The sequence below is a fragment of the Pipistrellus kuhlii genome, unplaced genomic scaffold (genome assembly GCF_014108245.1).
Source record: "Pipistrellus kuhlii isolate mPipKuh1 unplaced genomic scaffold, mPipKuh1.p scaffold_m20_p_2, whole genome shotgun sequence".
In the NCBI taxonomy this organism is placed as follows: domain Eukaryota; kingdom Metazoa; phylum Chordata; class Mammalia; order Chiroptera; family Vespertilionidae; genus Pipistrellus; species Pipistrellus kuhlii.
In genome coordinates this window covers 161,413,598-161,426,644 of record NW_023425515.1, presented here as the reverse complement: position 1 = coordinate 161,426,644, position 13,047 = coordinate 161,413,598, and the positions used below count along the sequence as shown (strand labels likewise).

The following is a 13,047-nucleotide window of genomic DNA, read 5'->3' as shown; positions in this document are numbered from 1 at the left end:
CCTTCTTCTCTGTAAAAAAATCAATAAAATATATTTTTAAAAAAGAAAAATTATAAATACCTAGGAATTAAGTAGCCTCTTTATGCAAGAAACTTGAAACCTCTAGTAAACAGCATAGAATATGAGCTAATAAATGGACAAACATTTTATGTTCTTAGATAGGATGATGTAATATTCCTAAAGATGTCAATTTCCCAAATTAGTCCATAAATTTAATGCATCATAATAAAAATTCCAGCTGGACTGCTTGCGGGACCTGATGAAGGTACTCTAAAAATAAAATGAAGCAATAAAGAATCACAAATAACTAAATCAATCTCATTTTAAAAAGAGAGACTTGCTACACAGGATATTAAGAAGTCATAGTAATAAAGCAGTGTGATACTGTTGCAAGAACGACAGACAGGAGGCTGGAACAGAATAGGAAACTTGAAGACAGAACTTGAAGTAATTCCTATATGACACAGGTGGTGCCACAAAGAAATAAGGGGAAGTTTAGAAAGTTGAGGAGACATTGCTGGGAAATCTAGCTCACTCCGCAGAGGTAAAACAAATCAGAATCCCAGATTCCTATCTATCATCATGTACACAGATTGAGTTTTGACCGGATTCAACATCAAATGTGAAAGGTTAAAACTGTGATTCTGCCTTTGACTTGGGCAAGTCTCTTCTGTTTTCTCAAGATGTCTTTGTAAACTTGATAGTGAAATTCAAAGGAGAACGAATAGTTATCCTTTATATCTGGGGAAAGTGATGCCCACGGTGCTTCCCCACGTTAGAACTCGGGACTCGGGAGTCCAACTGTCTACCTGTCCCCTGTCCCATGCCACACCTATTCTCTCCTTTGTCTGGTTCTGAGCTAGCAGTTTGATGTCACAGAAGGTGACCCAACCTCACCATGACCCTCTGAAGCCCCGCCCCCTCGAGCGGCCCCGCCCACTCCGGCCCCGCCGAGCCCCGCCCCCAGCCGCCCGCCCCAGCGTGGAGGCTCCGGCGCGTCCCCGCCCCGCTGCCCGGCCACGCCCCTCAACCCCGGCTACGCCCCCGGATGCCATGACAACGAGTCTGCGCCCCGCGCACCGCTGCTTCTCGGGCGGGACCCAGGCTGGACCGCGGGCCCCGGCCTGGGGGCCACAGCTGCCACCGCCGCCTTCGTCTCCTCCCCGTCCCCGTCCCGCCCGGCGTCTCCTCTCCTCACTCGGGCCCGCGGCCGGGGTCCCTCCCCGCCGCCCCTCCCCGCGCGGATGCCGAAGGTGAAGGCGCTGCAATGCGCCCTGGCGCTGGAGATCCGCTCCGTGAGTACCGGTGACCTACCCCGCAGCCCCCGGAGTTTACACCGTTCAACTCCGAGAACCCCGAGTCACCCAAACCGCCTTCACTCTCCGAGCCATCCTTAGGTAGCCTAGACCCCAGGCCACCTCCGTCTTCCCACCTCCAACCCTGAGCGCCCTCCCACTCCTGTCACGTAGCGGCCTGGCCCCCCTCAGCGCTCCTCTCTTCAACCCAACTTCCACTTGCAGTTTCTTCCAATCATTTCAATTATTTTCCCCCCACTCCCCCCTCCACCAGCTCAACTTTCCAGTGAGTTGTTTGGGGGCCAGGCTTCTCTTTTCCTTCTCCTGTTCTAGAGAGTGTTATTGGCCCAGCTTGCTTCCCTCCTTTCTGGGAGTTGTGAGGGGGGTAGGGGGGCAGGAGAGTGAGCATTTCTTCCCAAATCGCTTCAGATGGACTTTTTCCAATTTCCACCCTTCTGATTAGGGGCCTTTTATTCTCAGTATTTAAAGTCGAACTCTTACACCCAACCACTGAAGTATGCCATCCTTTCACAAAAAGCACCTTGCCACAGCATCCTCTTCCCTCCCGGAGCCAAGCCCCCTCAGAGATCATTGCAGGCCCCTCCAATCCCCAGACCTTCCGGGCATTCAGAGGCAGCCTTAACTCCTTCCCGTTACTCCAAGAAAGACCTAAAGAGAGAAAATTACCTTTCTCTGAACGCCCTCCGGAGGACCTGCAAGTCCACGCAGTTCCTCCTGCTTTGCCGAATGGACTCCATCCCCTCAACCTGCTGTGCAAATCCAGCCCGGTCCTCCCTCTAGTGCGGGGCTTGGACCTCTCTGTGCCATGAGAAAACTCCCTCCCCCGTTCTCTTTAGAGAACCCCCTCATTCTCTTCAGATGAGAGCTGCCCCTCTCCAAAGAGCTTTTCCATGCCCCAATTTGAGACCTCCAAGCAGTTTGGAACCAAACATGCCTCCTTCGGTTTCTTTTCTCTCCTCCCACCTCTTTGAGTCTTCTTATCTCTCAAATCACTCTTTGATCTCATCAAAACTGGAGTGGGTGAGGAGGGCATTTCAATGTGCAACATCCTTTCCTGGGGTGCTGCACCGCGCAGCCCTCTCTCTTCCTGCACACCCTGCATGCAAGGCTTCTCTTTCCACTTAATCCAACCCCGGCAGCACCCCCCTGTCCTGGCAGTCCCGCCTGAGGCTGCTGCAGCCTAGTCCCAGAAACCTCCTGAGAAGTCACGGGACTGTTTTGGGTCTTTTGTTAGGTCTTAAAGAAGGGAGGCTGGGTGGGGCAGCATGTGAGGCAGGGGTGGAGGAGATCCGTTTCTGGGGCTCTCCATTTGCCTTGAAGCCAGCAGCAGAGATTTTTCCCTCTGCTGCGTTGGGAAACTCCATAGCCCTCGCCTCACATGCTTTCGTTCCCAGAGCTGCCGATCTTTGGATCTTTGGCAAATGTTTTGTAAAGTGAGATTAGTTCAGCAAAAAAATACACAAAGTTCCCTAAACCACTCTTTTCAGGGCAGTTAGCAAAACTCTACAGGCTATATGACTGGCTGCGGCTTCTGCTTGCTAAACCAATGGGGTTTTGCAGCCTGATGAGAGCCCGGGCCTGACTGGCTGGCTGGCTCTGCGTCCCTGCCTTGGCTGATACAGACTTTCTAAGAGGAAGTGCTTGGTTGTGCTGTAACTGATTACTCCTGGAGGAGTCTGAGAAACAAATGTTAGTTCACTCTTCTTCCTCCTCAGTATTGGTTGCACTACACAAAGTGAGTGTCTGTAAAATGGAACTTTGTTGTTCATGGAGGCTTAAGAAATTATGCAGGTGGAAACATTCCTGTTAAATTTTTTTCCCCCCACCAAACTTTTGAGTCACAGAATTTTACATTTTTAAGAAATCTTAGCTATCATTGGATTTATTTCTTTTTACAGATGAGAAAATCATTGAGGCATAGCATGATTATTTTTCTAGAGTTGCACAACTTTTAAGGGGCACATCTGCAACAATGTGTTAAGTTTTCTGACCGGTACAAGCCCTGTTGTTAAATGGCTCTGATGCTCAGAAGGAGCAAAAAAAGGGCCATTAATAACCATACAAATGTTACACTTTTGATTAACTTGGCTTTGATTGAATAGAGGAATTATTGCATCTTTTCTATTTAGATGTTTCTTTTCAATTTAATTGAATTTTTGCATTTATATATGGCATAAAATGATATTCTTTGAGAAGTCTTGATGCCAGCCCTATTCAAACCTATTTCCCATCTTTACTCATCTGCTATAGATAATCATTTTTATTTGTTTTTTATTTATTATTCTAGTATTCCTTTTTGTAATAGAGTCAAGTAAATATACATACCCGTACAATAACCCAACCCATGTTCTTTTTAGTTTCATTTTTTGAACAATAGGTAATATGATACATAAGCTATTCTGCACTTCTTTTTTTTTTACTTATTAAATCCTGAGGATCACTCTACAACTATAAAAGATGGCATTTTTTCCTCAACTTTTTATTGACATTTTTAATAAACATACAGAATAGTTGGAAGAATAGTGAATAACTATATCCCATGACGTATGTCCATTAATTTATTTGCACATACTGTAATGTGTATATATAATAAATATATTTTGCTGAAAAATTTCAAGTAAATTATTGATACCACGACATTTCACTTCTAAATACTTCAGTATACATCTTCTAAAAATAAGGAAATTTTTCTACATAACCACAAGACCATTATCACACACCTAAGAACTTAGTGGTGATTTTTTTTAATATCTAGGCCATACTCAAGTTTCCAGGTTGTCTCAAAAATGAATTGTGTAGTTAATTTTTCATACCAGGATCCAATCAAAGTTTACATGTTGCATTTCCTTATTAAGTATTTTTAATCCATTTTAACATAAAGCAGTCCTACTTTTTCATTACCTTGACATTTCCTTTCTCCCCTCTCTAGACCTCCTCCCCAATGAATTTTGATAAATTCATATGCCTGTAACCATTACTCACATCAAGATTTAAAACACCTCCATCACCCCAGAAAGTTCCCTAATGCCCCTTTAAACCCCATGCAGAGAGAACTAATATTCTGATTTGTCTCTATAGTTTATTAGTACTTGAACTTCATATTCAATGGGGCCACTGTAGTGAGTCATATTTTGTAGCTTCTTTTGGTCAGCATATTCTTAAGATTCATCCATGTTTGTTGTTGTGTTTATCAGTGGTTTGTTCCTTTAGATTGTGGAGTAGTATTCTGTTGTATGCACATATAATAATATGCTTATCTGTTCTCTGTATTGATGATTATTTGGATTGTTAACAGGTTGTGGTTGCCCGGGGTAAAGGTCCTATAAATAATCAGTCTTGTAAAAATCTTTTTGTGTACATTACCTTTTGAAGAGATGGGGGGGTTCAGATATAGAATAGTCTATGTTGTGTTATTGTTTAAATTTTTTGTAGTGACATTTAATTTGCTCCCCAGTTCCTATAAACTAGATATTAGATGTTTTATCTCTCCTTGCCTGTTGAATGTATGGCATTCCATTCTTCTCTCCCCTTATCTGCTCCATGTTTATTTTTGCTGCAGTTTTATATTAGTGGTAATCTCGACGTTTCGAATTGCTCAACAGAGCCATATGACTTGAGAGAAAATATATTGCTAGGAACCAAGTGTGGCTTTTCTCAATGAGTCTGGAAAATGATATGATATGCCAAGTAACTTGTTTTTGAAGAGTAGCAAAATAATATTTCCCATCACACTTTTAATATTTGAAACATCTGTACCATGAAAAATATTTTTTCTTGGCATAGATGCTTTATTATTTGTTTTCTTGGTACAGATGTTTTATTATTCACTAGCTCAGTTTTCATGACATTATTTGGGAAAATGGAAAAAAAAAAATTGGAGATATAAGTGTAAAGCCCAATGCCTGGGCAATGAAACAGACTAATTTGCTTTTCCTGAATAGTGCTAGTTTAGGGTTAGTTTATCTGTATAATTCCAACTTTTCCTTCTCTATACTCACTTCACCCCATTACCTCACTCAAATTATTGATAGCACTGGGGCAAACAGATCTGGGTCCTTTTCAGTCACTACTCAGCTGAATGTGGCCCTTGTCCACGTTTCTGTGGCGTGGTATCTCAGTTTCCCTGCAGTTGGTGGTACATTTACCTGCAATATATAGACTTTAGAAAATGCTTTATAAAATATTTCAAATTTACAGGGGGAAAAAACATGGATAATGTGATTCCCCCCTACCCCAGCCCTGCCCTGCTTCCCCTGCCCCCCCTACCACCACCAATTTAACAAGTAGTAGTATGATTTACATGTTTGATACAGATCTTTGTTTTAAAGGCATACAATGTTACATATCTATTTAAGGCCTCTTTGCACCTCTTCCAGATCTTGTTTTGCTAGATTCAGTGTAATCAGTATCCTGAAGTAGGAGTATGTTCTTTTCATTCAGGTTTTTGTATTTTTACTACATATTTATGTATGTCTAAGTATTACCTACACTATTGATTTGTTTAAAATTTTACACAAATGGAATCATACCGTATGTATCCTCCTACAAACCTGTTTTTGCACTTCACTGTTTTTGAAATTTGTGTGTTGTTTCTTGCAGATCCAGCCCATTTCCTTAATTGCTGTGTAATGCTGTTTTTTTATATGAGTGATTTAATTTTTATGCCCCTGTTGATGAACTTTTAAATGTCAGTGTTTTCGGAATTTTTAATATTACAGTGCTGTAGTGAGTATATTTGTACATATCTCCTGGTGTCCATGTGAAACAGCTCAATGGTATTAAAGCTCAAAATGAAACAGCACAACGGTAGAACTGCATGGCTGTGAGGTGGTCTAGGGTGAGGCAAACTCAGGTATGGCCCCTCTTCTGCTAGACAGCTTCACCCTGCTTGGCTCTTTCCGCTCTGCTCTGGAGACATGGGAGAAATGAAGTCTTCCATCTTTGGAGGAAAGGGAAAGTGTGCTTTCTAAGCCAGAGGTAAGGTGACTTATATAGAGAAGTCCCCATCCCAGTCCCTGAGTGGTCAGTCCTCATGCATATAAGGACTGCAAATCCTCACGTTTTGATTGCTCCAAAATGTGCTGTCCCGATTGGTCAGAATGGAGCTGCTCTGATTGATGGGTAAAGATGCTCTGATTGGATGGTGAAATCTCAGTCCTATTGGTTGAAATACAACTCCAGGAACTCCTTTGTAAGGGCTGGCTCAGACTGTAGGAACACATTGCAGGTGGCAGTTCAATGCAAGCTTCTCTCCAAAGTGCCACTTGTGTGAGAGGCCTCCTTTTAGAAATGGCTAGTGGGTTCTGTTCTTTATTTGATTTTATTTGATTTTCAATCGGAACCAGTTAGCTCATTCATGGTAGATACTTCCGTGCTCTTTCCCCTTCCCCCCAGGGCCCACAGCTGCAATATCATATCTTTGAGCCAGATCATTTACATGTAGAGAAATATATATTTTATTATAAATTATTTTTGTACTTTTTTAAGTTTGTATACTGCTGTGTACAAAGGGCATGAAGTCTTAGTTATTTATTAAATGCAGTAGTCTATTAATATTGCAGGTAATGGTTGTCAGTCTAATAGTGGTAGTTATTACTGAATAAATGCTGTCAGGTACTATGCTAAGAACTTTGTATGTATTGTGTTGATTCCTTTACTGTGTGATTTTAAGTAATTCACCTGTTCTTTCTTAGGGCTTTTTTTGTTTTCATATATGTAAGAAATAAAGCGTGCTCCCAAACTCAGGGGTCCTGGTAGAAAACAAAACATATTCAGGAGCCAGGCAGCAAGGCAAATATCTTTACTTCTGCGCAGAAGGGTGCACACGCACATGGTCTGGGAGCACACGCACACTGAACAGGCTTCCTGCTGGGCTTTTTCATCTTGACCCATGTGACCTGTCTCTTACTCTTGATTGGAGCTCAGGTGCACAGTTTTTTATGATTGGCTAATTCAAAGGAGAGGTTGGCCTTTGCCATTTCAAGATGGTGGCCCCCAGAGGAGCTGCCAAGTCACACAGTCCAAAATGGCCACTGTCTAAACTGTTCTTTGACAGAAAAGATGACTTTTTCATTCTCACAATTCATAAAATATCAAAAGCCAAACAATCTTTGAGCTTCTTCTAAATAATGAAAGTTGGTGTTTTTAGACACACTGATGAGCAAAATAAAATTTCTATCTTCAGGGGATGTATAGTCAAATAAAAGAAGTGAGATGTACCTATTAAATTAAAATACCTGGTGACAATAATTAGGACCTTATGAGCACTACAAAATGCTAAATCTAAAAGATTTACTTGCATATAGTAAATTAATAATCAATATCAGAATTAGATTGAATGAATAATGTTAACTTGTGAATCAAGAGAAGTTTCTCTTTTTGTAAGAAATGATAATTGGTGCAAGCCTTGGAGTAAATTAGGAGATGGGATGAAGTAGTAAGCAATAATAATCCAGATAATGGAAGAAGGTGAGGCAAGAAAGCAATGTGTGTGTTTAGAGAATAAACACACACATTGACCCTATTATGAGGGGATGTTGATAACAGTACTATGTGGGTAGGTTAGATTCAAATTAGGATCCTCAGAGCATGTGTGATCACTGCCACTGCCACAGGGTAGGGACTGCAGAGATCACACTGGATTTGTTAGAAACCCCACATTTTGTGCCTATACTTTCTGTCAACCACAAGGATAATTAAGTGCAATTTTATATTTAAAAACATTTTATTGGACTATAAATGAACAATTCCCTTGCTTTGATACTTGGTCATATTGCTTTTGATGAGGGTGTATATCAGCTGCTATTTAGGGTAAGACAAGTCAACTTCGTGCTTTTTAATGGTGTTTTGTGTGTGTGTTTTCAATAGGATAGAGCTTTATTTCTGCTGATTCTTAATCCTTGTGATTAAATGATGCTGAATAAGTTTATGTCAGCAGTCAGCATAGAGAGAGCTCCTAAGGCTGACTGTTTAGAATTATTAGTGTCTGTCCTAAGAATTACTGCATAAAACTTCAAATATGGCACAGATAACCAAATGGAAAATCATAGATTTCTCAGAGGGATGGAAATTATAAAGGCATTTCCTTTAACTCTGTCAATACTTAGAATCTCCATCTTTTTATTTGTGCATTTTTATTAGCTTAGCAGGCTAGTGTTTTTATGTAATGTTTTGTAAGTCATTTAGGTAGGGCAGATCAGGAAATTTATAAAGCAGTTACATGCATCTACCTAATTTCTTTCAGGTAACTTGTCCAGGAGTAGTGCTGAAAGACAAGGAGGATATCTATCTTAGCATCTGTGTGTTTGGCCAATATAAAAAGACACAATGTGTCCCAGCCACTTTTCCATTGGTCTTCAATGCCAGAATGGTGTTTGAAAAGGTGAGTTCAAATCTCAGATCAAAATGAATAAACAAAAAGTGAAAGTAGTTCCACACTTTGAATAAAATCCCAGAACCCAAACTATTGTTGCTACCATGTACTTTGATTTAATTCAAAGGAAGATTTGTCACATGAATTTGGAGGCTTGAAAATAAATATGTATTATATTATACATGGAATCAATTACCTCTTTTTCCTAATGGATCAGTTCATTTCTAAAATTATCGTAGTGATAAGTATAGCATTCAAAATAATCATTTTAAAATAATCATTTTTATAAAAAAGAGAAAGGAGATGGTAAGAACAGATCATATTTTATTATGGCTGTCTTGTGATACTTCCTTCTAAAAGTCTCATTTCTTCCTTCTCCCAAAACTGCTGCTTTTGGTTATTATCAATCATATTTCTCATTTTAAAAATTTATTTATTTCTCTATTTTTCTCTTTCTGTTTTTCCTTCCCTTCCACCTTCTCTTCCCCTCCTTTCCCCTCCCCTCCCTTCTCTTTCCTTCCATTCCCTTCCCTTTTTTCCTTTTTCCTTTTTTTCACAAATAATTACCCAGTACCTGCTCTGTTGCATGCACTTTTCAAAGCGCTGGGTAGACAACATCTTCCCCCTCTCAGAGTTTTAGCTTAATAGGAGAAATAGACAAAATTAAGTAAACACATAAATAATGTAATTTTAGATAGTGATAAGTGTCATGAAAAGAATAAAGACTGAGGGATTAAGGGGATTATCTACTTTAAACTGATCACAGAAGGCAATTACATTTACGCTGAGCCTCAGTTATGGGACAGTATCAGTTATTTGAAGGTCTAGGCAAGGAAAAACATTCTAGGCAGAGGAATCCTATAAAATAAAAGGCTAATATGCAAATCGACCAAACAGCAGAATGACCGGTAAAACAACCGGTTGATTCACACTGACCACCAGGGGGCAGACACTCAAGGCAGGAGCTGCCCTAGCCGATAGGCCCCAGGCAAGCCAAGGCAGGTGCGAGTGGGGGACCCCTTTATCACATAGCTGGTTGTCCTTCAGAGGGAGGTGACCAGTGGCAGCAGCAGCAGCGGGAGGTCGGGGATGGTGAGCAAGCAGCGCCAGGCTGGCAAAGGTGGGTGCCAGCAGGTCCTCCGATTACCCCACCAATTGCCCCACAGATTGGTCCTGATTGCCAGCAAGCTTAGGGACCCTACCTGTGCACAAATCTTGTGCATTGGGCCTCTAGTAGCAAATATAAAGGCTTCCTGTTGGAAATTATCTTGATAAGTTGGAGGAACACCAAGAAGGCCAATATGATCACGGTAACAAAAGAAAGAGAAGAATGCTAGCAGATGAAGTGTGAGAGGTTGGCAGAGGCTGCGGTAATGTTTGTGAAATCTTTCACAGTGATCATGGAAGCAGAAAAGAAGTGATAGTTCTCTGTAATGTCAAAAGTTTTTTTGTTTTTTTTTTGGTTGGGAAAGAAATATGTTGGGCATGGGAGGGAATAAGTTATAGATATGTGCCTTCACGTCCTTTTTTCCACCCTGTTTCCTCTCCATTCTCTATTCTAGGTGTTCCCTGAAGCAGTAGACCCTGGAGATGTGGTTGCACAACTTGAATGTAAGTTTAATTTTTTAAATCTTGGTTCTAAGACATTTTAGAATCATGCTCTTTAATCCTGAATTGGATAAAAGTTAAAAAGGGTTTAATAAGAATTTTTAAAATTTTGAGCATTTTTTTTTTTAATTTCAGAATATACCTGGAAATAATGATTAAAAAAAAAATACATGTGCTACAGAGAGGCTGGGAATTTTTTTTTTCCCGCCTCCCTGTGGTTGATCTGTAGAAAACAAAAACAGTGGGTAGGAAGAGATCAACCAAAGAACTTATATGCACATATGCATAACCCTTGAACACAGACAATAGTGTGGTGAAGGCCTCAGTGGAGTGGTGGAGGCAGGCTAGAAGAAGTCAGTTAGGGAATAAAAGGAAAATATGTAATATTTTCAACAATAAAGATTAAAAAGAACACTTCTTGAGAACTATTTATTAAGATAATGCAGATTATTTATGATGTAAGAACAGAGATTCATTTTAGGTAGAGCTTTTCCCTGAAGACAAAAATATATCTTTATTCTCAGTGTATTGCAAATCAAAAGAGTAAATAATGAAAAATTGATGTAATGATAGTTTAAAATACATATGTTTTGCCCTAGCTGGTTTGGCTCAGTGGATAGAGCATCAGCCTTTGGATTGAAGGATCTCAGGTTCAATTCCAGCCAAGGGCACATGCCTGGGTTGTGGGCCCGATCCCCAATGGGGACATGCAGGAGGCAGCCAATCAATGATTCTCTCTCTCTCTCCCTCTCCTTCCTCTCTGAAATCAATAATAAAAAAATAAAATACATATGTTTTACATTTTGAATTACATTTAAAGTTAATAAATTATTTGAAAGAGACATTTTCAAGGCTGTGGAGAACAGTAAATTCTTCAAAGTACCAGGAATCAACTGTAAAATGGTATAGCTATTTGTGAGAGCAGTAATGCAAAGGTATACACATGGGGATAAGATATTTGAGCTCTGGGTATGAAATGAAAAGCTCTGTTGTTTATTCCTATAGTTAGAAATGGATTAGAGATCACCAGATGGGTCTAATATGGAACTGTGGTCTAGTATGGAACTGTGGTATAATATGGAACTGTGGTCTAATATGCACCGGTGGATAAAAAGGTAAAAAATATTGGGTATCATTAGTGTCAGTCATCTCCTCCACACCTTCTCCCATCCATACCCCTCTGGGACTTTGACAATGTAGAAACATGGAACCTTGAACCATGCTAGAATCTGGGCATATACAGAGGGATCAGGGGAGCTCATTGCCCTACATTCAGGGAATTTCTAGTTTAGTGACTCTTCTCCAGAGAATTCACAACCTGAATCTTATTTTTTTTTAATAGCTGTTCTATCACTAGGTATTTTGTTTTTCACTGTGACAGACTGGCTAGGTGGAAATTTAGTGCCAGTGGGTATATGACTTTTAATATATCCTGAACATTTTACTCAGTATCTGGGAAATTGTGTATCTTAGAAAGTAAGGAGATAATTATTTTGTTATCCTGAAATTTTTCTGTTATAAAAATATTTATCAATAATTGGATCTAAAAACTAAAACAAGCAAACTGAACAGAAACAGAATTTCCACTTATTCTCTACAGGAATTGTGAGTCACATATATCATTTCCCATTATGTAACATACAAAACTAATGTGTGCGTGTCTGTCTGAAATTCAAAATCCATTAATTATGTTATTAAATATGTTAACTGAAAGCAAGTTGAGTGTGGTCCAAAATGCTCAAGGAGATTCCAGTGTCATCTTAATTGGACAGTTTGGTAAATAGTCTTTATCTGAGGTCTCAGATAAAGCACTTACAACAGTTCTTGGCATACAGTAAACACTTAAAAATGTACCTTTTAATCAGAGGTGTGTTATTATTATTATCGTCATTATTGGAGTACTTACCAGTTCCATTTAACACCTATAAGGAAAAGCCAGAGGCCCAGAATCACCTAAAATACTGGGGAAGTATATGTTTATGATATAGAAAATGATATTAAGTGCTAATGCTATTAAATACATAATAGGGATATTTTACATTCTTAGAGAGGCATTCTCTTTAAGGTTTTAATCCTGGAATTTATCAGAATAAAATTAGTTATAGATAAAACTATACACTAGAAACCATTTTTTTCCTTTTTTTTGTTATTTTTTATGGGAACCATTTTTAGGCAAGAAAGAGAATGAGCCCTAACTGGTTTGGCTCAGTGGATAGAGCGTTGGCCTGCAGACTCAAGGGTCCCGGGTTTGATTCTGATCAAAGGCATGTACCTTGATTGTGGGCACATCCCCGGTGGGGGTGTGCAGGAGGCGGCTGATCGATGATTCTCTCATCGATGTTTCTAACTCTCTATCCCTCTCCCTTTCTCTCTGTAAAAAGTCAATAAAATATATATTTAAAAAAAAAAAGAATAAAAGAAAAAAAAAAGAAAGAGAATGAAAAGTTTCTACATATTTGTTGAAACTGAATTTTCATCCTTTCTCACTGAAGGTTTAGATTCTGTTCTACACACACACACACACACACACACACACACACACACGGTATACTTCTACAAATACACTCCCTAAAAAAGCTGTTCATATGATAAACATAATGCTTGCTCCCTCACTTCTTTCCAGTCACTGCTCTAATTTATTATCATAAAAGAAGGCTTTTTCTCACCAGTGTATTTAAAATAGCATCACCTTTTTGTCAATATCTCAGTCTCCATCTCATTCATTATCTTTAGGGTGTTCCTATTTTCTAC

The 13,047-nt window shown here is 39.7% G+C and overlaps 1 protein-coding gene across 5 annotated transcripts in view; it reads left to right on the top strand.

Moving 5' to 3' along the window:
- Positions 1 to 1,043: 1,043 nt before the first annotated feature.
- Positions 1,044 to 13,047, top strand: part of SPATA6 (spermatogenesis associated 6) — a 56,265-nt gene continuing 44,261 nt past the window's right edge. Inside the window, exons 1-3 of one of the 5 annotated variants that reach the window (XM_036444813.2) lie at positions 1,044 to 1,295; positions 8,560 to 8,697; positions 10,251 to 10,299. In XM_036444813.2, the coding sequence (XP_036300706.1) occupies positions 1,245 to 1,295; positions 8,560 to 8,697; positions 10,251 to 10,299 (238 nt within the window). In that variant the 5' untranslated portion in view covers positions 1,044 to 1,244. Of the gene's footprint in view, positions 1,296 to 8,559; positions 8,698 to 10,250; positions 10,300 to 13,047 lie in introns of those variants that run through there. The other 4 variants (XM_036444810.2, XM_036444814.2, XM_036444812.2 and 1 more) reach the window with 4 other exon arrangements.